At 43.9% G+C, this 25,601-nt stretch overlaps 1 protein-coding gene across 10 annotated transcripts in view; it reads left to right on the top strand.

The window, feature by feature from the left end:
• KALRN (kalirin RhoGEF kinase) overlaps nt 1–25,601 on the top strand; it is a 495,524-nt gene that overhangs the window by 146,490 nt on the left and 323,433 nt on the right. For 9 of the 10 annotated variants that reach the window (XM_082764116.1, XM_082764117.1, XM_082764118.1 and 6 more), the window contains exons 2-3: nt 9,371–9,445; nt 22,045–22,159. In XM_082764116.1, the coding sequence (XP_082620242.1) occupies nt 9,371–9,445; nt 22,045–22,159 (190 nt within the window). The remainder of the gene's footprint in view (nt 1–9,370; nt 9,446–22,044; nt 22,160–25,601) is intronic. The other variant, XM_082764119.1, reaches the window with a different exon arrangement.

Below are 25,601 nucleotides of genomic sequence, written 5' to 3'. Positions count from 1 at the left end.
GAGAAGATACGTGCGGGAAAAAGATTTTATATTGCATTCTGTGAAGTTAAAGAATCATTCCTGAAATAATAGCTCTTTAGTCAGCTGTGTCGAAAAAAATAAAAAAAGTAAACATTGTCAGGTATGTGACTTTTTCTTTTACAACCTGGCAGTGGGCTGGGAAGAGGGGTCTTAATTTTTTTCCCTGTGTTTTAGGGATGAGTTAGTGGGATGGTCATTTGACTCCAGTTGATGGGCATCTATAGAGCAGCAGCTTGCACCCTCTGGAGATCAGTCAGATCTCATTAACCTGTAGCTAGGTATTTGTGCCACTCTTAGCTCCCCCTTAGTGAAAAGTAGCCAACTTATCAAGTCTAGGTAATAATCGTGTTAGAAATATTTTAGCCCTTTCAATTAAAAAAAAAAAAAAAAAAAAAAAAAAGAAAGCATGTTTGGGATGAAGAACATATTTTGGTAATTATGTCATCCAGTCTCACAGTCTAATAGGATATGTGAGATAAGGTTAAACGTGTATCCTCTGTCTTTGAAGGCTGTCTGGTGGCATTGTGTACCTTTACCTTCTGTTGAGTACCACTGCAGTAAATTTAAGAGGAGTGCTTGCCCAAGAAGACATCCAGGCAGTTAATGAGGCTTTAATCCCAGTCATCTCTTTATACGTGTCTTTAGCTGGAATAAAACCAAAAGAAAGCTGCATTTTCAACCTGCTGGTGATCCTTTTTGATTCAACATTACAATAACATTGCAGGTTTTTACCACAAAAACGTCAAGCTTTTTACAACAGTAAGTCGTAGGGCTATAAACATTTATGGTAGCATGCCAAGGAGATTTGGGCAGAAGGGGACATACTGGCCTTAGAGTGAAATGACTGAAAAAATGAGTAGGCTAACATTAGATTAAACAGAGGCAGGCAATAATATAATTGGCATTTATATATTGAAACTAAAAATAGGAAGATAAAAAAAAAAAACATGGCTAGGAAGCTTTTAGAAATCAGGGAGGTAATTTGCTTTGCAAAATAATTCCCAGCCCCTTGCATTCAGCAATTAACACAACAGCGGGCTGGTGAATTTAGCAGCAGCGGGGCTGGGGTTCAGTGAGCTCTGCTCTCGTCCCTGCATTCCCAGGGGATGCTGAGCCCCCTCTGTCCCCCAGCATCTGGGGGCTCCTGGTCCCATCCGAGGGCAGCGTTACAAGTGGCCATGCTCCACCGTTGGGGCTGGATGAGGGGGAAAAGGGCAGGTGGAGAGGCAGAAGATGGTGCGCCTATGGCATGACTCAGCCATCCGTAAAATGATTTCCATTAATGTTTAATGTGTGTCAAACATGTCAGCGTACCTAAGAGAGGCAGATGAATTATTTAGCCCCGTGAGTGCCTTGCCCTCTCCTTCCTGCTGGTGTATGTAAAGCATTTGCCCTGGTTTTGTTTAGGTTTTGGATGCGGCTGGGGAAGTTAAGCCAATGGCTGTTATACCTCGTGGGTCCCTCAGAGGAGCTGCTGCGGCCACCCTGTACTTTGGTGCTTTGTTAGAGTGAGGCAGCCTGTGAGGGGGATACGTACTGTCATCATTTAGAGGTTAGCTTGAGGAACAGTAGGTTCTGGGAAACTGTAATGCGGACAATGGGTGCCAGGGGAGCCCCTGCTCCCCAGGTTGCTGCTTTTGGAGTAGCCCAGCAGGAGAGCAGAGCCCATGAGCATCCCCTGTACCACTGTGGGATCTGCTGCATTGGCTGCTGGCTGGCAGCTTCATTTATCCCCTCTGTGCCAGCACAACTGGAGATGCACAGCCAGAGACAACATCTTGATTTATCCCTAAGGAAAATTCTCCTGCAGGTCTCTGCTTTTTTTTTTTTTTAAATTATTTTATTTTATTTTATTTTATTTTATTTTATTTTATTTTATTTTATTTTATTTTATTTTATTTTATTTAAATTGGCTTTGCAGAATGACACTGTAGTTGCATGCTGAAATCCTAAGCTCTAGCAGAAAGAAAGAAATACCAAAGGGGATGAGCAAAGGAAGACATGTATCTGATCAGATGGGATTTGAAGTGAAGTGAGGTGAGACGGAGGGAAAAGAAATCCTAATTAATAGTGAGGTGTTAGTTTGTGAATGCTGGATGAGCCACAATCACATATGACCGGTTTAAAATCCCCCCTGACACTCACACAAGACACAACTGTCTCTCCAGGGCAGGGATCCTGCTGAAGGCAACGGGAACTTTGTCAGCCTGTGCATGCATTAGGACAGGGTACACTGAACCCTGCCAGAAAAACTTCAGAAAGTGCTCTGCATTCAGAGGGAAAATGTACAGATTGTTTTTAAACACATGGGCAAATGTATTTGGTTAGATCATTTGTTGTGTTTTTGTTGTTGGTGGTTGTTTGTTTTTTATTTTTTAGGGGAGTCACAGGCCTTGGGACAAGGATCTCAATTGGCTTCTAATTAAAGTTGCTTTCTTACTGTCTGGCATGAAATCCCCCTGAGAGGCAGATGTTTGCAAAGCACACTTGAGGCACTGGCATATGGTCCTTTTGTATGGCTGGCGTTTCAGCAAAGTGCCTCCTGAATGTTGTATATAATTAGATATTTTATTTTATTTTTTGTCCCAGATAAATTTCTGGTGCCTGGGGACCTCCAGGACCTGAGCAGGGCTTTTGCAGGGACAGATTACAAGTTACAGGTGCTGGCTGATGCCCTGCTGCTGCTTTTTGGAAAAAGCCAGTAAACTAAACAAGTGCTGGCTAAAGGAAATTATTCTACCTACCAGAATTTAATAGAGGATGAGCCCCTGTGTACCCAGCCTCTCAGATTTCACAGAGGACTTGCATCCTTCCTGCACGAATCCATCAGCAGGTTTAAACTTTTTATAGGATTATAAAATTCTGAGGAATGTTTCCATAAGGAATCTGATTGTAATCGAGAGGGAAGTGAAATGAAAAGAAAATATTCATGCACACTAGCCTGGGTAGAAACCATGTCCATGCTTGAAATTCTACTTCAGGTTACAAATGGCCCATAGCTCTTTATTAACGCTGTAAAAGGCTGTTGCATGTGGGTGGTTACTGAAGCATACCGCAACCTACAGAAAGATACTCAATGTCTTGAAGCTCAAGGTGCTAAATGTGATTATTTCCCTCTTGGGTAGCAGATCTGCCCCTTGCACACTTAAGAAATAAAACACAGGATTTTGTGACATAATCTTTTCCAGTTCTCTTAACATCTCCCTTTCCTCCCCAGAAAGTTGTGTTCACCAGGGCAAGTATTTCCTACTGTCACTGCCACATTTTGCCTATTTATAAAAGCAGATTGCAGCAGTTCCCTGTCTCAGAAAGGTTTTTTGAGACAAAATTAATTCACATTTTTAAGGTACGTTTGAGGTCTGTGGACCTGACTGTACTTTACTAATGTGGGCAGTCATTATCCCCCTTCCACAGCCAGGAAAACCAAGATCTAGCACAGTTAAAACAGCCTGTTCAGGATCACAAAGCAGTTCAGGAGCAGAACCACAAAAAGAGCCAAGTCTTTTGACTAGCAGTCAGATGTGCTATCCACAGGGCTACCTATAATGTCTAATTATTTTTCTAAGGGTAGGAACTGAAAGATCTCAGCCTGGTTCCAAGTACTGATGAAAATAAAAAGGAAATGCGTAAAAGATTGACTCACACTCATTGCGTTCTCTTAGCATCCCTGTTAATGTTTGCTTCAAATGAAATGAATAAAATACCCCCTGGATGGAGATGAAGCTCAGCCTTTGCCACAGATTGTGTGTTAATTTGGTATCCTTCTGATGCTTTGACTAGTTTTGTGCCTTGTATGAGAAGGCAAAGCCTGAGTGTTGGCTTAAGTGGGATGCACAGGGTGCAGTGTTTTAGGTTTCAGATGCTAAATTCAGCTTATTAGAGACCACATGTGCACAGAGGCTAATGAATTTGCATGTTTGCTGCAAGGGGCTGTACCTTTGTTGAAGCCTTGCCTATTCTTTGGCCTGCTTTCAAGCTGAGGCTACTGTTTAAATGTGTGGACATTCAAAGGCTGTGCTGGGAGGATCGGTGCTGCCAAGTACCTCGTGGAAGGAATAACAATCTCAGCAATTAGTGAGCTCCCTGAACCCCAGCCCTGCTTTTTGCAGCGTTGTAGGCAAGGGAGGGAAGGGGGCTGCGTTCACAGAGGCTGTCCCTTTGGGAGCATTCGAGTAGTGGGAAATCAGAGGGACCGACTGCCCCATGTAGAGGGGACAGAAAAGCTGCTGGACCTCTGACAAGCACTGGCAAAACTTGGCAGCGGAGGAAGGAAGCTCTTAGCATCACTGCCCAATAGCCGTGACCAGAAGGGTGTTCCAGCGAGCAGTGGTGGTGTATAATTAATAGACGGGAGGACAAAATAAGGAAGTGTGGAGAAAATAGTGTTGGTCTTGGACCGAGGCTAAGCATTACATATAAAAACAGCATTCATCTTTTCATTTTAGAATAAATGCAACAATGTAGTGAATATAACTTTTGTCTCAGCTGGGATAACGTCTTTGGCATGTGGTGCAGTGGTGTGAGTCTTCTGTGCAGCCTGTCTGTTTGGTTTCCATGGCTCTTGCAACTTTTCAGGAGGTCACCTGGAAAGCGAGGCTAAGGCATAGGTCTGTGTGTCCGTCTGCACACTACATCTGATGGCATAAAGACATTTACCCTGTACGAGGCTAACAGGAGTGCTGGAGATCAGATTCAAAGCAGATTTATGGTTGGATCCTCTGTCAGGTAGCTGTTAGGCACTTTCCATGCATATTTGTCTATAATCCTGTGTTTATATACACTCACACATGCAGAAATAAATAGACATTTCAGCATAAGCTTCGATGCTGCGTGGGTCTCCAGTTGTATAGCGGGAGAGCCATCGTGTCTATGAAGGTCCTGGGGATTATTTGCATTTCCATCGCAGAGCTGAAAGCCATCTCCAGCCCTTGCTCTGCATGGGGTGAGGAACACAGCCAACGCCAGCTGTGCTTCCTCGGAAAATACCCGCAATGTCCCCGTCAGTGCTTGCTGAGGCCATCCCCAGCTCAAGGGGCACTGTCCTCACCCCCTGCCTATGGTGCCTGGCAGCCCAACCTGCCTCACTCACCCTGGCCCTGCCATACTCTGACCTGCAGGCCCAGCACTGTATGTGCTTCCTGTGAGGTCATTTTATCACTGTCTATCAGTTAATAATGAGAATAATATCCTTTGTTGGTGAAGTTTCTGACTCGGTTTATAACTGCAGCCTGCAGCGGGGAAGGCTAGCAGGAGAGCCTCACATGGCCCCTGGGGAGTTCAGGGCACCAAAACGCCCTTTCTTTGCATCAGGGATCAGCCTGTCATCCGCAGAGGAGCGACAGGCAGATGCAGAGTGTCCAGGCCCATTTATCTCTGCCAGATGGTGCTAAAATGCAAGTCCGGAGCACATGTTGCTTCTATTCAACAAAATGCTCGTGCCATGCTGTGGCCTTTCTGCCTGCAAACCAATGAGCCCCTACCAGGGAAATCCCAGTGGCAAAGCCCCCGCCAGCCCTCGGCTAAGCCCCTCTGTGCGCCCTGTGGAGCTCGGAGAAATCCAGCCAGGAAGGCTCGCAGCCCTGTGGAGATGGACAATAGCATGCAAGAAGTGAAGGAAAGGGTTAAAGATAGCCTATCCCAGACAAGAAAAGTAAATATTTGAGGGAGAAAAGCAGAAAGAAAGAATAGCGGAGAGAGAAAGGCAGGAGGAGGAAGCAAAAAGTATTAAGACGAGAGAAAGGAGGATGATATTCTTCCAGAAAACAAAGGGATGGTTGTGTGAGGAAAGCACTGGGGAAGCGCTGGGGAAATGAGGGCTCAGCTCTGCACAAACTTTCTGTCTGACACTGGACAAGTCAATTTTCTCTGTCTCAGTTTGCAAAGGCTACAATGGGAATAATAATGTCTCCTTTGTTCTCCCTCTCTCTGCTCACATCAGACATCCCTTCTGTTTGCACATTGTAGAAAGGCAAGATGCTACTGTACTGTAAACACAAATAAAATCCCCTGAGGCTTTGGGAGGGGGGAGGTAAATAGGCTGTGATAAACTTAGGAGATAACTGCTCTGAAAAACTGAGGGGAAAAAAAGTAAGAAATATGGAAGAGGCCTTTACTCAGGCAAGAAGAAATGAACAATATGGACCAGATTAATCCTACTGTTGCCTCCTGGACTCCAGTGGAGTTCCTCAAGGGATGGGTTCAGCTGAAGGAGTTCAGTTTTGTTTGGTTAAAGAAACTTCATGCCAAAGTTTTTAAATAGTCAAATCTGTTCTGAGAACTATGAGAATGTGGGCTGAATTTCATGAAACATTGCATGGGACTTGGGATGAACTACTCCCGCTGAAGACATCAGGAGCCAAGTGATTAAGCCCCATGCAGTGCTCTGACAGGAGGCCTTCTTCTTGCCTACGCATACTTTTTTCAGTATAGAAAGTATTTCCATATTTCCAGCAGCTGATCTTTATTTGAAGCCAAGAGCACACTGCTTTTTTCAGATTGGAGCTAGAGCTTTTCTAGGAAAAGCCACTCTGGAGCAGACCACGGGTTGGTCCATCTAACCCAAGACAGCGTCTCCAACAGAGGCCACTGACCTCTTCTTAGAGAACGAAATCCTAAAGCCTGCAGGGCTCCCTCCAGGCATAATTTATATTTCACTCCAATAACTAGAGTCTGGCTTTCACTCCAAAGTCTGGAGGCTTATATTCTTTCCAAAACTCTTGTTTATTTTATTAATCTTTACAGTTCCCTGGAGATGTTTGCAGCTTGCAGATCTCTAAGCCTTTGGGAAAGCCTCTTGTGCTGCTGACCTCCATGTCCTATAGCAGCAAGTTCCCCAGGCCAAATGGGGCATTAGTGTGGGGAAGAAAACCCAACCCAAGCCCAAACCAAAACAAATTTCCTCTTATCAGTTTCAAGTTTGCTGCCTTTAATGTGGAAATGTGCTTTAAGTTTCCCATCTCACCCAGCTGGCTTCTCATTACAGCATCTCACCTAAAACTGTGAGCTGCTTCTGCTGCACAGGGAATCCCTGCTAGGAGACGGGCTGTGCATTTACAGCATTGATCTGCCCTGAAAAGTGACTCAGCCATGCTGAGCATCCAGTTTTTAAAATTTTCAGTGTTTCCAAGTTTTCAAGAATACATTATTCGGTCTGCTGCTCCTGCAGGCATGGTATGTTTTCTTCTTGTGTGCCTGGAGTAACAAAGGTTTGTGGATAACCAGAGCATCCCCACCATGTGGATAGCATGCTAAGCCAAGGTGTGGCAAAGGAGTGAGGTGCTGCAGGGTGACTGGGATGTGGCACCGTGCTCTCTGCACCTCTGATTCTCTTTTGGTAAAGAGGCACTTGCAATGCTGACACTTCTTTGCAAAGCATGGTGAGACTTGCAGGTAGAAGAGCAAGAGGGGCACTGTTGTGTCGATGGCTTATGATGGCTTATGGCGATGGTGAACCAGCAAACCAGTGCCCAAATGCTCAGAGTTCAGCCTGCCCTTCCCTCATCCATCTGTCCTTCTCTGTTCATCTGCTGCAGAGGGGCTCGAGTCATACAAGGGTAGGGGGGAGTGTGGGGCAGAGTACAAAGCGTGGCCTTCATCATCGACTAGGAAGGCACTGCCTACACAGTTGTATAACTGGGGCTCTGCGACAAAATGAGATGGTGCTATGCAGACATGGCTTCAGATCCAGCATGCAAATAAACAAAACAAATGTATTAGAAACAGCTGGGGGTTAGGATGAAAATGAGCATTATTAGGAGTATGCTTATAATAACTCATGAACTGGGGAATGCATCATTGCTGCTTGGGGCCCTCCTGGAGACAGATTTGTCTTTGCTTTTGGAGCCCTTATTACAGCCATTGTTTTTCCTGTTCAGGCATCCTTTCCCCCAGCCCTTGCTGGAAAACCTGCCAGCCTGCTCCGAGATGGAGCTGCTGGTGTGTGGCATTTGGCATGAGCTGCAGTGAGCTCTGCACGCTGCGGTCACGGCCCGGTCTGCAGGTCATGAGCTGCTGCTCAGGTGAGCATGCACCTCACCTAGAGCAGGGACCTTGCTTTAAGCACTACTCTGTCTTTAGGAGTTTCATCCCTCATCCTGAGGGAAGATTTGTAGTTTTGGGGAGCTTTTGTGGATTTTCTGGCTGGAGAACAGGGTCACAGCTTTCCAGTTCTTTCATCATTTTGGAGTGTGACCAATCTGTCCTGGGGAATACTGAGAATGTTGAAAACACCTTCTGGCAGCACTGTCCCCGTTCATGTCCTTCCTTGCCTCTCCTGCACACAGCCAGGACATCGGAGCTGTTAGCAGCAGGTCCCCCTGCCTTTAGCCTGCCCTGCTGCAGCTCAGGAGGTGACTGTCTTTAAAAGTCAGATATCTTTCCCCTGGGCTCCAGGTGCATTGCCTCCGGGAGATGCACTGAGGTAGGAGAGTGTTTCAAGTTGTCCTTGAGCCCTCGGTGTAGCAGTCTACAAACGCTTCTTGCTGAGAAGTCTTTATTATATATTTCACATAGCCACTGATTTTTTTTTTATTTTTTTGTAATGTGTTCACTATGACTTCAGTTATGTAATGTCTACTGCATAGTTAAGTGCCTAAGAATTGAGTTCGCTGTTTCCCCAATGAATTTAACATGCATTGGCCAAAACTCAGCTTGCATTGACACTTGCTGATCTTGCAGCTGGGGGAATTTGGCCCAGAACTCTGGTTCAGTGTCTTTGAGCCCTCATGATATGTCTAGCACATTGGCTGTTCTGGTTTGCTTCACGGTTGGATGAGATGCATACATACAAATCTGCTTAAATTCCAAAATATTACCTTTGGCTGAACGGTTCCTGTCTTTGATGTGAGAGCTAGCCAAAGCCCAGGATCTGTGGGGTTATTCTCATAAAAAGGACAAGTTAATAGCAAAGACTCATGTCTTTAATTCAGAGTGCATGAAGCCCTTCTTACTTGAACACAGAAAGAATTCGGCAACCAGAACTAAATTCCTCAGTGCTTTTCTGACACAAAGGGCTCTTTAGGGATCTCTCAGGACTGTCCTCCAGTGCCTGTTGAAATTGCAGTTACACTGGTTTCTGCTCCTTTTTATATCTCCCTCCAATTTATTAACCTTTCAGAACTTCTGAAGGATGAAGTGGGATGAGTTGATACTCTCTATTTTCTTTTCACAAGCATGTCTCTGTTGATGCTAATGATATTCATTTATCAGCCATAAGGGCCTGGCTCTTGGTGCCTTTATGTAATTTATAGACTTCCTCCAGTCTGAGTGAGAAACATGGATTGTTGGTGAAGTCTGAAGCCAGGACATTGTATCTTCTAATGTGGCTTTCCTGTCTTCATCTCTTTTGCAGGTTCATTCCGAAATGATGGCTTAAAAGCTGCTGATGTCCTTCCTATACTAAAGGAGAAAGTGGCCTTTGTGTCAGGTAAGCACATCCCTCCTGGTTCCTCCAGCCCAGCATGAGCTCTGCCTGTCACCCGCTGGTCCTTACAGTGCTGTGCAGGCACAAGGGACCAGTTTCATGTTTGGACTTTGTGGTACTTAGCGTACTTACACTGGCTCTTTTGCCAAGAAAAGGGCCATATGTAGACCAGGGCCACCCAATAATACTCAGAGAGTTGGAAACTGGCCCATGGTGATTTTCTTCCTATTCTGAGAAATGGGTAAATGGGCAGCACAGGTGGGAAGGAATGTCAGCTCCAGGTCAGACCTGGGCTGTGTCAGGATCCAGGATGGTTCAGGTCAGTGAATATCACTCAGTCCTCTCTGTAGGAAGCACTTGGTCCTGTAAATCACTGGTATTTGGTTTGCAATCCCAATCAATCTGCACTTAAAAGTGCCACTGCTACATTTGCATAACTCCGATGCTCAAAGATCTTCTGTCATCCCGTGCAAAAATTTACAGCCTTCATTCAGGGGATGAATCTCGAGGACATGGGGATGAATGAGGGCTAGACAGTATGGAAAATGCTTTGAGAATGGCTTAGGTTATATTGTTTCTGGGGTGAATTACAACTTGTCAGGCAGGGGGATGGGTGGGGAGAGAATGTCTGAAGCGATCATAATCTTGCATGAAGTCATACAAATCAGCAGTACGAAAAGAGGGTACTTCCACTGTTGGTGTTTCTGATGACTGTAAGCCATTTGCGCTGCTTTGGGTGACCTTGCCTGATGCAACAAGAAGACCAGTATCAAGCAGCCAGCCTGCTCGGCCCATTGTCTGCAGTCTTAGCTCTTTGTTTCCTTCATCTCCACAGTGCTGCTGAGTGCAGAAGGCAGGAGAGCAGCAGTGAGGCCATGAGGTGCCTGGGCCTTCCTCCTCCGCTCCCTGCTGGCTGCCAAGCGGGGCCAGGGGATGCCTGGCGAGGAGGAGAACCCTTCCCTTGGACTAGCAGCTGGTGCAAGCTGCCCTCCCACTTAGCATCACTGAAATGGCACAGGAACCAGCAAGGGCTTGGGCAGACAATATGTGGCTCTATAAGCCCTCAAGTTTTTTTACCGATGATATGAAAATCCAGGACTCGGGAAGTTTGTGAGACACCAAATGTACCTCATGACCCACCCGACTCTCCCAGCAATTCTCACTCGCACCACTGTTTGCCTCACACTGGTGTCTCATTCTGAGTGTCACGAAATATTTTATGTCCTTTTTGTCTTTCACTGCTCTGAAGAGGGGAACATAGTCATAAAAAGGCACGGTACTTGCAGACTTGTTGGTGACATGAAGCTGAACCGGGTGCTCTGGGGAAGCAAAAGGCAGGAATTTATGCAGGGACTGTACTGGAATTTGGTTCTTGGCTCCTGCTGTTGCTTCACATGGAAATGACCACAGGATCATTTGGTAATGCATGGAATATTTAATAACAACAACTTGTCTGGGATGTTTATATAACACCTTTCCTTACTGTACCTGGGTTCAGCTTGCAGCCAGAGGGTCTCACACAAAATCATCAGCTCCTGTTGATGCTGTCCCAGGCCAAGCTTGCCTTGGGGGGGTTGAACAAGTGAGAGGTGCCAGCGCACCCCCAGGGGTTTCTCACCACAGTCTGCTGCAGGCAGGAGATGGTTTGTTACTTTTAGACCCACCACCCTCCAGACTCATCTCTGCTCAAAATGTTCCTGTTCCTAACCCAGCTCACTAGGTAGCAGTCCCAGGATTTCCACCTTCTTTCCAAGGTCTCCAAATGCAGTGGCTATGGGAACAAGTGTCTGAGCCTTTGTAGATAAAATGTGCTGAGGCTCTGGTGCCTTATTAAAATAGCCCCAGCATCACCCTCCAGCCCAGAGTTTAGGAACTGCTCCGACTTTCCCTGGGTTGATGTAATAAAGCAGATGAAGAAAAGGATTTGACAGCTTCAAGTGATGGCTAGGTTCTTTTTAATTAAAATGGAGTAACTTCCTAGAGTGTGCTCTGAGCACAGAAAAGAAAGTGTTTGCCAGAAAAAGAAAAAACAAATTGCTGAACTTTGTGAGGATATATATATATATATATTCGAGTTCGAGATGCAGTTAACACTGAGTCTGTGAGCACGTTGCATTTGCAATCAGGCTTCCTTGAGGAAAAGGAGAGTTTTATTGAGTCTTGTTGGAGTTTATACTACAGTTAATTTTAACGGTAACAGTACAGTAGGGATGTCGAGTGGGTTCATCTTGTCCTTACACCGGCAGAATTTATCAGCACACAAAGTAAATCTGTTGAACATCTGAGTTACACACTTTTTCCTTTTCTCATCTGTTCCAGCTACACCACCTTGTCTTTTCAACCAGTCTTTGACAGGACAGCTGCAAGAACAAATAAGCTCCTTGTGGAAGGGGCTGTGCTGTTCTGTGTTTCAGTGCCGTGGATGCTCCACACCTCGACCACATAGAGCAGTGGGGAGAACGGGCTGGACACCAGCTACTGCCTGCCCACACTGCTGTGCAATCTCAGAGGCACACTCAGGCTTTCAGAAGTGCACTTAATTTCAGAGTTGCAACACAGCTGTAGCTAGCTGGGCATGGATTTACCCAGCCTGAACGCCGCCTGGGGCTTCGTGCCTGGCACTTCCTGTGGTTTTATTCCTGGAACTGCTTCTTGATTTCTTCCAGTGACCTTGTTTCTAAGCTGGACTGAATCCAAGCAAGGTTCATATATGTGTGTATCTAAACAAGATCTGAAAACCCCATGCCATCTCTCATAAGCACGGAGATAGCCTGAGCAGTGGCAGTGCATCCCAGCCATCGCAGCCTGACTGCTCCCATCACTGACCTCGCTGAGGCAGATTCAGCCAGGGCTGGGAGGGAGGCTTTGGCCGCCTGCTTGTTGCCTAAACCCTGATAAAATCTTGGCTTTGCCTGGGTGGTTCACAGTGTTGTTTCCAGCAATGGAAAGGCTTTGGGAACCATTAGAGAGCAAGCTTCAAGCCAAAGGCTGATTTTTATATTCTGAGGAGATGAGCACAGAGGAAAGGAAATAAAGCAGGTTGTAGATTATTTCGGTATTTTTTTTTCGTGAGAGGTGGTGAAAGTGATATTTTGGAAGCTGTGGCTATAGCCTTTCCTGGGAAATGCAGATGCTGCTTTCGAAGGGTGGTTTAACTTGAGATGTCGTTCAGCTGCTTGATTATAGTCATATGAGATTTTCTATTGATCAGGGCAGTACAGAAAGAAGTGGATGAGGCTCTTGGGAGAGGGAGTGGAGCATGTTGCCACGTTGCCTTCCTGCACATGGAGCTTTTCATACACATGGCTATGAAAAGCTTTTTAGCTGACTAGCACAGTGGGTGTTGCTGAAACCATTTGCCCTTTCCCCATGTCCCACCCAGAAGAGTTTTGCAGGATCCCTCCCAACACTTCCCATTCCTATGGGACTCTTAAGACCCGCGGTGTGTAGGCTCCTGCCAGCCATCCAGGTGCCTTCTGCTCCTCTGCCAAGGCAGGAGCACAGAGGAGGAGTTGGCCAGGTTGCTGAGAGGCTATTCAAGCAAGAGGGAGTCAACAGCAAAAGGTAGAATGGTGTCACAATTTGGTGACAGGAGCACAGCGATGTCTGAGCCTGACTGAGAGCCTGAAGGGAAAGCACAGAGATTTCCCAAAAGGTTTTTCAGAGGAAGAAGCTCAGTGTAAATAGACCAGATGAAACTTTGCAACTAGGTCTCACTAAATGTAGGCTGGCAAGATGAATCCAAAAGGAAGGCTTACAGGCTGTTTGGCTTCTGAGACTGGAATCTGGGAAAAAATTGCTCCAAGGACTGTTAGGGGGGAAGAGATTGACCTTCCCAAAAACTATGGGTCTGAAGTCACCCCAGGTCACTATGTACCAGAGATATGTGGGACCATGTGTGCAGAAGCACGTTTTGCTTTCTGTGCGACGGATGTGCTTCACTCTTTGGAGAAGGGACTGAAATGAGATTCCCAAGGCCCTCCACGTGCTGGAAGAGTTCAGGTCTGGATTTCAGGAGGTCTCCAACATAGATTTGTGGACACTGGAAATTGTATTGGATTGGGAAGAGAACTAACCAAAATATTTAATTTTTGAATGATGTAAACATTTTGTATTTGCACAAAAAGTTTTGATTCCAATTTTAAAAGTTTCTATTATCTTCCTCTGTAATGGAAATTTCAAGTGAAACATCAACAATTCTTCTACATTTTGGTAGAGAAAAGTGGCTTCTTGTTTATACCTTTCCCTGATGTAGTTTGAAATCTATGGGAACTCCAAAAAGAAGAAATATGCTATTAGAAAAATATAACACTGCTTAACTATTGAATTTTCATAGTGGTTTTGGTCCATCATCCTTTCATCTGGAATTTACTCCTGCATCGATGCACATTTTTCTTTGAAGAAGAAAAAGGAAGTTTAGACTGCAAAGTTTCCAGGTCTTTTGATGAGGTCTGAGCCTGCTTTTTTGTTTTGTTTGGTCTTGTTTTGTTTCTTTTGCCTTGCAAGATTGCTAGATCATTTGTGAGGATACCAAAGAACCTTTACCTATAGTGTCTGTTTAGATATCCTCATCAGGACTCTAAGGTCAGAGCAGAAATCAAAACATTCTCTGGGATATCCAGTGATACTCAGCTAAAGCATTGCTAGGATGCCAAATCAGTTGCCATGTTTCTCTCCATATGTTTTAACTGTAGCCATGGACTAAATTTAAGAATTTCTGTGGAGAGTGCCTAGTGACTGCCAACACTTACCGTCCTGGCTCTCGGACACCAGCAGCTTGCCAAGATCCACCACTGTCTCCTTCCAGCAAGGAGACTTCTCCTTTGTGTGCTTCCTTAATTAGCAGGTGTGAGAGCAGGGATGCTACCTGTGCTGCCTTGTGGAAACACAAAAAAACAACCCCAAAAAAACAACCCAATAAACATTTTTGTCTGAAAGGACTCAGAAGAACTTGTGGGATGTAAATGAAACTGTGGGTGCCATCCAAGCGCGTTGAGTTCCTGACTGCCTCCTGGAAAAGCCTTCAGAGCCCACGGGTCAGTGGTTCTCTGCATCCAGTCACACGGGTTTAGCTTTTAAATTAATGATAGAGACTTTCAAAATAACAATAAGAGGAAGGAACTGAGCCTGTGAAGCAAGATGTTCTGTATACATCCCATCCTGTTCCAGCTCACAAGGCTTTCTAGTCCTTAAAGACACAGTGAGCTCCATACGTATCTCAGCAAAGGTCTCTGCTTCATTTATGCAGGCAGATAAGAGTAGTCCTTGTACAGAAATGTAACCTGGGACCTTATAAATCAATATAAGGTCATTTTGTAGTAGGGTGTGCACTTGCATCCCACTGACAAAACACATCACCTCTGAAAACTTCCTTGTTTCTGCAAAAGCACTTTGCTTCGTAGGCTTACGTTTGTTTTGCTTGTTTATTTGGTTTTCCTAAGGAATCTATTTTAACATACAAGAAGCTCTGAAGTTCACAACTGGACATCTCTGTATTAGCAAATGGTTGTGGGTTTTGTGGTTGCTTTTTTTGTTTTTCATACTTTTTTTTGTAGGAAAATGTAGGCTTGATGAAATGGAAATACTTTGCTGGAATGTGCAATTTTAGAAACATTTTTATCTGATGGTGTTTACCAGCTCTAGGCCAAATTTCTTCTCAGAGCCAAAGGAGAAAAAGACTTCCTAATAGCAATTGTGTAAGTCTGATAGCTTGAACTTTCCCCTGAACTTCCATAAATTTGCAGGAGCCTCTACTTGGCTGTAGCTGTCAAGGACTTCCCTGCTGGGACATGGCAAGCCTGAACAGCCACTTGCGTTGAATCCATTCATTACATGTTTCACTTTGCTGAAGTGACATCAGAAACTTTCTGTTTCTGGTGTGCTCACCTCAGATTGGGAAGACAAACAGTGTGTGGTCAGGGTGAATGCAGTTTCTCTTTTTGTTTGTTTGTTTCCCTTTACTCTGTATAGCTTCTAATATGATGCTCAGAGACATGAGTCTGGAGTGCCTATTGGCACTGCCATCAGCAGCGTGATCAACACGGCTGTGGGCTGTTCTGTTCCTTTCCCCTCACCATCAGGTTCAAGAGTGTTTGCAGCAGAGTATTTTGTTTTAGAAAATTTGGGGTTTATTTTGTTTGTTTCTGCATCTTTTTTATTTTTATTTATTTTTTAATAGAAGCAGGTATTCCCATACATCTGAGATAGAAGAGTAAAAGGAAGCAAGGTTTGTATGTGTGTGAGTGAGGGGCAGTGTTGAAGAGGATGCTTCTGGGCTGCCTTGATACTTCAAGGCAAATCTGTATCTTCCAGAGGAAAAAACAAGCTCCTCTGGAATGGGCAAGTTCTACCTTCCACACAAAGAAGCTCTTCCTTTATTGTAACAAGTTTCACCTGTTCTTAATTTTGCTTTGCTGGGACAGTAATTTTCTCAGTGGGAAATGAGACAATTTTCTCAGTGGCTTGTTTTCAAGAAAGCATTCAAAATCAAAGAATTACCCCGAAATACTTGTAATAAATCAGAAATAAACCACCCATGCTCTGTGTGGTTATGGAACAAATCCATCAGGTGGGAAATGGGCTCATCCAGCAGCTGTGCTGAGCATCCTATCTACAGCCATTTCTCTGATCTGTTCTGCCAAGGAATCTCCTGGTGGGAACACACAGCCTTGTTTTGGGGGGTCATTAACCCTAATACCACTAGGGTTTGTTTCAGGCACTTGACACTTGTTTATGGCATTCTGCAAAGAGGAACACACTGGAGGATCATTCTCTGCTGACTGCATTGCAGCTGTGTTAATTTGCAGGGGGGATTTGTTGTGGGAGGTTAAATTTCCTTAACTATTACACTGGAATCACCTGCTTTGGAATCAACCGAGTTTGTGTGTGCTCATACAGATAATCCTATAAAGAACCCTTGCAAGAAATTAGTGCTTCTTGAAGCTGGAAGAGTTTTAGTGTGGAGGTCTGTTTGCAGGAGGTCTGGTAGCAAGAAGACTCTCACAGAGCTCAGTTATGGCAGACTAAAGGAAAAGAAATATTATTTTGAGGCTCTGGATATCAATTCCTTGATACTTTTCTTTTCTAGGAAGTCTGTCAATTAGATTTAGAAATCCAGACCATATTGTTTGTCATTTTATAGAGGCGCCTGACATCAGCTGAGCTCATTCTGTCTCCTAGTTCTCTTCATTATCATTCATTTTTTCACCATATTTTGGACTGAAATATCTTTTGAGGAGTGTTTCAGCTCCTCTGGAAAGTCACTTATGGTCCCAGCACAGTCTGCAGTATCAAGATTGATCAGCTTATGGTCTGCAGGGGTTAGACGGAGCAGCACATCCATTTGAGCTACAGCAGACACCGGAACAGAGGCCAGAGGTGCTGTGTGCTACTTCTGTCCCCACTGCTGATGGGTGTTGCAGGACCTTAGAAAAGGTACTCAGGAGCCTTTATGTGGGGGGGAATTTGTTTGCTTCTGTGGTTAATCCTTGTGAATTCTGGCTTACCAAAAGCATGCAGAAGGAAGAAAAGGACTGGAATATTCTTAAATATAGATGAATTCAAGTAGGAAAGCATTGTGGTAGAGAAGTAGATAGGACCGGAGTGACATGGCTTGAAAACAGAGCTCTCCTTAGTCATTATCTGTTGTATACAAGAAGTCTGCATTACAGGAAATGTCTTAGTTCCTTTCCTAAACAGGATTCCAGAGTTGGAATTTCACCCTTCTGGGTATTATTGGGGATAGTTGTTTCTCAGGACTTGAAATATGGAACCCATACCCACGGTACACATTAATAACTCTGGGCTGGCCAACATCTTCCCTTACCTGTAGGCAGCTGGAGCCACACAGACCACTGAGGTGATTAAAATCTCAGTTCAGGCAGCTGCTAGGGAAAGCATCTTATGGCTGGAGTCCCTTTTGTCTCAGTCAAAAGCCTGACCACAACCAGAAAAGTGCCTATCAGTAGGTCACTGAAACCTGCCCAAGTTGTCTGCTGCCGGCTTCCATTGCCCCTGTTTGCAGGTTTTTTGAGGTTTCTTTAATTATTTTTTTTGTTTGTTTTCTTTTAATATGTAGAAGTGGTGCCCATCATCATGCCTCATGCTATTGCTGCAGTATCTCCTGTATTATTTATGGAGGAAAAATGATGTGATCCTACTTCTGGGACCAGGTGCTGAATGTAGTGGTGGTTTCTATACAGGTAGAAGAAGGGGAGATGGGAAGAATGGGCAAGCATGCCAGTCACAGGAAAGACAATCAACAAAGGATTTTGTAGGAGGGAGACAAGACATATATGGCTAAATATTTGTTTTCAGTGTTCTTTGTGCCCTGAGGAACATGTGTTTTTCTGACTCCTTTATTCCAGAGCACTAATAACTAGACCATCTGTTTGCCTCTCTAAATCAGAACAAACCCCATGAAAGCCCACCTTGAAAACCAATTAGAAATTATCAGCTGTTTGTTTTAGCATTTAATAACCGTAATTAGCAAACATAATGATATGTTTGATTATTGCATCCCATGTCTGTGAGCCCAGTGGGAGGCAGAAGATGGGACATATTGATTAGAGCAATTGAGCTTCTTTGCTCCCCTCCATTTTTTGTTTTCTTTTAAAACAATATGCTGGGTAGTTCTCTGATGAAGCTGTGCATGTAAAATCAGTGTGCAAATCAGGGCTGACTTGAGGCAAGATTAGCCTCTGTGGGTGGGTTCCTTGTAAGCACAGACAGAGCTTCTGTAAGGTTTCTAGTTGCTGATGTTTAGCCTAAGTACTATAAAGCCCTAATACAGTGTACTAGGGATCAGAAATCCTCATTTCTACTTCTTGTACTTCAAGTGAGATCTGGGGTGAATTTCCTCCAATTTCGTCCCCTCTCTGTACTTTACTATTTCCCTCAGTAAAAATAATAATAATAATAGAGAAGAGGAAAGATATGCATGGGACATTAGACTTCCTGCAGAGCAAATGCAAAAATAATTTCTTCTTTTAGTGGTTCTTACTCCTTGTTTGGAGGCTTCCTTAGAGGAGATGAGGGTCCTAACATTGGCATGGCAGGTGTCTAAAGTTAGGTGGTGTGACCATCCTGTTTAGTCTGTCTGGTAAAGCTGACATTTGCAGTTATGAAGCTCAACAGAGAAGCTACGTTTTATTAGTATTTAAGAGAGTAACCACAGTTACTGGACTCTGCAGGACCTGTGGTGAATTAAACACACTGTGGTTGCTTCTGGAAGAAACCTGACATTTCATCACGCAGGCTCTTCATAAAATTGTAAATAATGCAGGCATTCATAAAAATTAGGGATTGCTCATAAACTATTGGAAACAAGTGAAAGATTTTTAATATGTATGATGCACTTGTAATAATATTTTCACCCTATTACTCAAAGCATAGAGCAGTGATTTTTATCACATTTGTTTCTAAACCTCATATTTCTTGTTTTGCTGTGCTATGGAAGTAGAAGGAATCATTCCAGGCACTTATTTATCCTTCCATCCTCCAGAAAACTCCATCTGGGTCATCTTGTAATCTTCCTCCAAAGAGAATTAACCCATTTTCTCTGGTCTGTCCTTATAACTTCTGACTCTGTGCAAGCCTTATTTATCCTGTTCTCCTGAGGACAGTTCAGATGAACTGATGTAGGAGAAGTTTTGTCCTGAAAAAAAAAAAGACAGGACAGAAATGTTCTGACCTCTGTTTCCCTTTCTGCAACTTCCATTACTGTCAGCAAAATGGTCAAGAATTTTCCATTTTAACTTTCTCAGTCTCCCAGAATTCAGTGTGTGGTGTTTCTTTTCTTGTTTGTTTTTGTTTTGTTTTCAGAGCTCACTTTGGAAATGTAGTTGTGAAAGGGGTCCCTGAACCCAAACACAACTTCTGGTCATGACCAAGCTGAGGTGAACAGGCAGCATTGGAGTGGTTGGGGCTGCTGGGCTGAGGGAAGATCATGGCCCTTTCTGGGCGTTTCATATCCTGGGAGAGGATTATAAATGTGTGCTTGGATGTCTCTTGATCTCATCTCTTAACACTTTTTTTCATTTGTAGAAGTATTAAAATAGTTGGGACTGGGGGAGGAGGGGGAGCCTGACTAAGTAGTGGGTAGCATATTCTTCTGGGATGTAATTCAAGTTCATGTCTCTGCTTTAGTGAATATCTGGAAACTTTTGAAAGCCTTGGTTACATCTTGATATGATGGGAAATGTTTCAAAACCATGAAAAGCTTCCTGTGTCAAAAAAAAAAAAAAAAAAAAAAAAAGAAATCTTTCCTACCAGCTTTAGTTTCAATATTGGTTTGCCATTCTATAGGCTGGCTTGCTTTCCTGTTGGACACATCACGCATGATATAATGGTTTTGGCTTTGTTATGGTGTGTGAAATAATCCCAACAATGGGGGAATGTGCTTGAAATGAGGATCTTTTTATGTTTAAATGTAGTCCTGAAAATAAAAATGAGCTTATTTCCTTGTAAATTGAATCCTTTTTACATTACACCCCCATTCTTGTGCCACGTGGCAGAGGGATGGATCAGCCAAGATGAGACCAAATTCCCTTGGATCCTCCTAGCATTTGTGGCATGCTTGTTGCAGCAGAGGCTCTGCTGTTTGAAGGCTGCTGCAGAGAGACCCATGTAAGCAGTTTAACTGGAAGCAGCAAGGTGCCTCTGAGAAATCACCCAGAGGATTTCCTGCAGTGCTGGGCAGCACACTGCACACCGTTAGCCAAAGGCAAGCATCAGGCACCCAGCTTTAGGTGGAGCTGAGGCAGGGCAGGTTTTTTGTACTCTACATGTTCCCCTGGCTGCACGAAGGCTCAAAATGAAGATGTCACCTTGTCTTTGCCTCTCTGTACCTTTGGATGTGACTGAAAAATTGGAAGGTGTTGCCCTTCGGGTGTAAAGCATCCACTGAAAGCTACAGGAATTTCAATGCAGACAGAATGTAACACTGGGTTACATTGGCATCTATATCTCTGTAGGTGGTTTATCTATAATGTGACAGGCTTTGAGCTGCACAGTCTGCAGGGCTGTAGAAAACTCATAGCCCTGGAAATTTTGTAAAAGAAATAGAATATATATACATAAAAAACAACATTGCTATTTTTAGCTGCTTCTACATGACTTGAGTTATGTGGAGACACTTTGTGCTAGAAAGTGAGCTTGTACCTATCATGGCATGAACTCAATGGACACTTTCAGACTACAATGAACAGGGACTATGTTGTCAGCTGGCAGCTGCATCTACAAGAAACCTCTGTCTTGTAGTCAGGGTCAGGTGGAAAACCTGTGCCTCAGGGATATGTTCATATACATCACTGGATTGATGTGCACCTGCTGGAACTCCTGCTGTATGAGACACCTCCTTGAGTCCTGATCTAAATTCTCTTCAGAGCAATTCTTTGTCCTGTGGTGAGCTAGGATTCTGTTTATCCAAGCTCTCGTGCCAGTCCTGCTCTTACAGCAGAGCCTCCCAGGGCTCTTCCTACCAAGCTGTGGTGGTTGGGACCCCTGCAGAAGTCATGGCCCCATGGAGCGCAGGTGTCCTGTGCCCTGTAACAGAGAACACAGTGTGTGTGAGTGCTGGAGATGCACGTGTCTTTGCATAGCTTTTCCTTCTTTTTGGCCAGATAATATAATTCAGAGGAAGCACGTGATTTCCCTTTGTCAGAAGTGATATTTCTCTTAAAGGGATTATATGTTCCATTAAAAAAGTGAATGTCGATCTGCTTTTTTTACAGCTTATTGGCAAGGTGTAGTCCTGTGCTAGCTTTTTGAATTGTAGTTTTGATATGAATTTTTTGCTAGATAACAATGCCAACATGTTTCTGACAACACACAGTTCCTGAAAAAATCCATTGATAATACATGAAGGAAGAACTAAACATTGCATGAGGAACTAGATTTCTGTTACAAGCTTATTAAACTTTATTCACAGCAGAGAAACAAATGAGGTGCAGTAGAATAGGTTGTATTCGCCCCTATGTTTATGATTGTATAATTCAGGGTAGAACCACTCCTTTGTGGCTCTTTTGAAAATTGCTGTAAAGCATTAAGTGCCAGACACTGGCAGTTTAAAAGGAGTGGATTTTAAGACAGGAAAGCTGCAAGAGAAAAAACTCCAATTGCTGACAACATTCTCTAAATAGAAAACACAGGCACAAACTTCTAATCAGAACTTCAGTCTCTAATGAGTTGCCAGATAGATTAGTATGTCTGACTGCATAAATGTGGCGGGGGTGCACTGCATCCAGCTGGTAGGACTTTATAAACTGCCTGGTAATGAAGGATGCAGTTCATTGAGTAACAGAAATATTTTCACTTTCTTGCTGTTGACCAGTCATACTGGATTTTATGGGATTATGTGAAAGCCAGAAGAAAAGCTAGTAGCAAATTTCCTTGTGGTTGGTGTGTTGTTTTTTTTCTTCCTTTTTCTTCCTTGGCGCTCTAACAAATGCAAGCATGTCTTCCTCAATTAAGCAAGCCTGAAAGCTACAAAGAGTGCGCAGGCTCTTGAATGTGCCTTAATTTATGTTTATCAATTCAGTGCACATAGTTTTTTTGACGTGTGCTTCCTGCCTGATTTTCTAACAATCCTCTATTTTCCGCAGGTGGCCGTGATAAACGAGGTGGTCCTGTCTTGACCTTCCCAGCCCGCAGCAATCATGACAGAATAAGGCAGGAAGACCTTCGGAAACTTGTGACTTATTTGGCCAGCGTGCCAAGGTAAAGCTAGAAAGAAAACACTTCAAAGTCAGTGTGGATGGATGGGTGGGGAACTTGTTCTTGGCAGTTGCTGATTTCCAAGTATTAACCTTTAGTACCTTCGGTTCTTGGGACAGAGAAACAAAAGTGTTCCCTTCCTCCTCCTGCGTGTGTTCTGATGGTTTTTATCATACAAGCAGCAATGCAGAGGTCCCCAAGAGCAGAGGCAGTGTTCGCAAACGTGAGCCTCAGGCTTGCAAACCCAGCTCGTGACAGCAGCAAGGAGCTGCTCTCATTTCCAATGTTTCTGTGCAGCTCTCCTAGAGGCATGGAAAAGGAGAGTAGCTGGAGGCACTGGCACTTCCCTGAGCTTTCTCCAGGCTCAGGAAGGAAAGTGGGTGGACAAAAGGGGCAGTTTGCAAAGAGAGTCACTTTAAATGGCTATGCATGCAAGCCAGTTCTGTTAGAAGGTGTTTGTCCAAGCATTAGTCCTCATGCCCTTCCTTCAACATGCAGGTCCCCATTCCTTTCCTAGGGATGATGGAAGATGGATCTATTGCCAGTGCATATGTATCTCTATTGCCAGTGCATATTTATCTTAGCAAGATTCGGGAGATGGTTTGTTGGGCTCAGTGCCCAGGTAGGTATTTCTAGGCCAGTGTTTAATGCCTCAGAGAGTACGAGGCTATGCACACCCTCATCCAGCTTCCTTTCCCTGTTTTCAAGCCTGTCCACTGTCCTTATCCGATAACCACCACACCGGGTGTTGAGGTGTGGATATCCCAGGGTGAGTGAGGGGCTGAGAAGGGTTGCTCAGGGTTTCAGTGGTGGACCATGTGCCACCCCCAGGAATTCCTTATTTTTTTAAAACCTGGGATAAAACCCTTTCAATAATGTTTATATTTTTGTAAAGAGTGAAAAGTTAACATCTCAAAATGGAGGGCTGGTTGTAGCTGGATATAAGGAGGTAAGCGTCTCAGGAGTGCTCTCAGTTCCTTAAATGTCTGATGTACAGAAATCAAAGTTCCTGCTTTTGCTACAGAAAGAAAGTGAAGGCTGTTGGGAGATTGCAGAGTTAAGGGCAAAAGAAACCACATGTACCAGATCTGTCAGTGTTCGTTTCATATTGACAGTACTTCACACTGTCTCAGGTGATGCATTTTTTTTGCTGCACTAGACTTTTGCTCATCAAGCTTTTAATAATAAGTTGAATTGGTTTGCTTTTACTTTTGCTCTTTTTCCCTCTCTTTTCCTCTAGCCAACTTTATTTTCAACAACATCGTGAGGGAGATTATGGACATGCTTTGGAGTTGGGAGAGCAGTAGGTCACTCCCTGGGAGTTCGTGTCCCAGGGCTTGACAATTCCCCTCCAGCTGCTCCAGTAATGAAACTGCTCCTTTATATTTTATTATCCTTTGCATGGTTTCAAGTACAAAGATATGACATTGCCTCTTTTCCCTCGGAGATAGGGGTTGCAAGCAATTGCACAGTTAAAATGACCTTCTAATATGTCAAACTTTTCTATTAATTTCTCTTCTTGTATGGCAGTAATAGCAAGATCCACCCATTGTGTTTTCCACTCACACACAACTGAAAAGATTAGCTTAGTCTTTGATGCTGCTTTTCGTTGCCTCACTGTGAATCAGTCCAGCAATGATTTTTCTCTAGTGATGGTGAAGTTGGGGAGCAGAGGTGCATGCTGAAGGAGCTAATACAAAACTCAGGAACATGGAAAAAAATAAAAATAAAAATTCCCCCTTGTGACCCCCACTTCAGAGCCTTGTTCTGCCCTGATATTTGACACCTTTGAAGGACACGTCTCTAGTTATGACAGACAACGTTTCTTCCTCTGCAGTACAGCCTCCCATTGTGACAATCAATAAAGGATTGCTTGTTCATGAAGGCCTTTCACCAGTTTTCCAAGGATACTTGCAGATTGGTACTTCGGAGCCGTTAACCAGAGTACTGCCTCCTGTTTGGGATGTCACACACTGAGAGATGGGGAGCAGAAAGTGATCGGAGGTGTAGCAAAAGCAACCTGTCATGGAGGATTAAAATGGCAGAGGCTGCTTAGCCTAGAGAACAGGAGAAAGTTAACAGAACAGTTTAAGCTGGACAAGAGGAAAAGATTTATAAATAGGAATGGTAAACACTAGAATAAATCATCTCATCTCTTCTTAAAAACCTCCACAGCTCTGTACAAAAACCTCTAGCATGGGTATAAATGTTAGGGAGAAGAAATGAACCAGCAGGTGACTTTTAGGTTCTTCCCAGTCCTGTTTTTTCTGGTGCTGTGGTTGTGAACTCACTGTGGTGGGAGGAAAAAGTGATCACAGACTTTGAGAGTTTGGCACGTGGGACTGTGTAAGCTATGCAGTGTGAGAAAACACTGAAAACTCATCTTTCCCTAAACATTTAGTTTGCTTTAACTAGGTCAACCAGCAGAGCTTTCAAACTTATTTACTTTTTGGAAACAAATAAATGTGAGGAACAGCAGTGAATTTGAATTCATATCACTCTAGTTTCTATCTATTCCAAGATGACTGCTGTAATGAATAACTGCATCAGCCATCTACAAAATAAACAGTTTCATTAGCTGAGACTCTGGGCGCAATGTCAGGAGAAACTAGTCTGATGCTCGGAGTGCTGAAAGGGGGAGAGATTCTCTGCTGGTTGAAAAACTGGAATTTCTTGGTGGAAAAAAAAAAAAAAAAAAAGCTGTAATTTATCTTATTGACACCAGTATAATAATTCTTTCTTTATTCCTACTGCAGTGGTTTCTGAGTGAGACAGATTGCTATCTACATTGATACTATCTGTCACTTAACCCTGGTTTTGTATCTTAATGGAGGGGCAGAGGTGGCACGTTGTTGGAGCTGGGAGCAGGTATAAGGTTGGTGATGAAATATGATGATAGATTAGGGTAAGTGAAACCATGGCCTGCCTAGCAGCTTTCAAAGTTTCTGATTCAGCTTTCTGTAATTCCTTCTTCAGAAACAGAATAATAATGTGGGTTTTCTGAAAGCAGCAATGTCTGCTTGAGTTAGAGCAGAATAGTGAGTGCTTTCATGCAGCTAGCAGTGACGGCCAGGCGGGTGCCCGAAGTCAGTGGGGTTTCTTACACAGCTGAGGACTGCTGTGTGGGGGTGAGACTTCAGATCTATGAGCCTCAGGTCCTGATCCTGCAGTCTTGGGAACTAGGAGGAGGAGGCAAGCAGCTATCTGACATTGCAGACGAATGCAGTCTTGGTTTGGTGCTGTATGCTGACTTGTAGGCATACCAAGAGGTCCTTTTCTCTAAAGTGCTCCTGTCTAATTAGCAAGAAACTAAGATGCTCTTCATTAGAAGTAAAGATAATTGCCACGGATGCCAGGTCCCTACTGCTCTGCCATTTTCTGCTTGATTCACATCTGCACTAATGCTTTCTGGATAGGCAGGCTGTATTTCTTGTGAATCAGGGTA

Source organism: Aythya marila, assembly GCF_965140915.1.
Source record: "Aythya marila genome assembly, chromosome: 6".
Taxonomy (NCBI): domain Eukaryota; kingdom Metazoa; phylum Chordata; class Aves; order Anseriformes; family Anatidae; genus Aythya; species Aythya marila.
The sequence above is the reverse complement of the archived record's forward strand: the minus strand, read 5'-3'. Positions and strand labels throughout refer to the sequence as shown.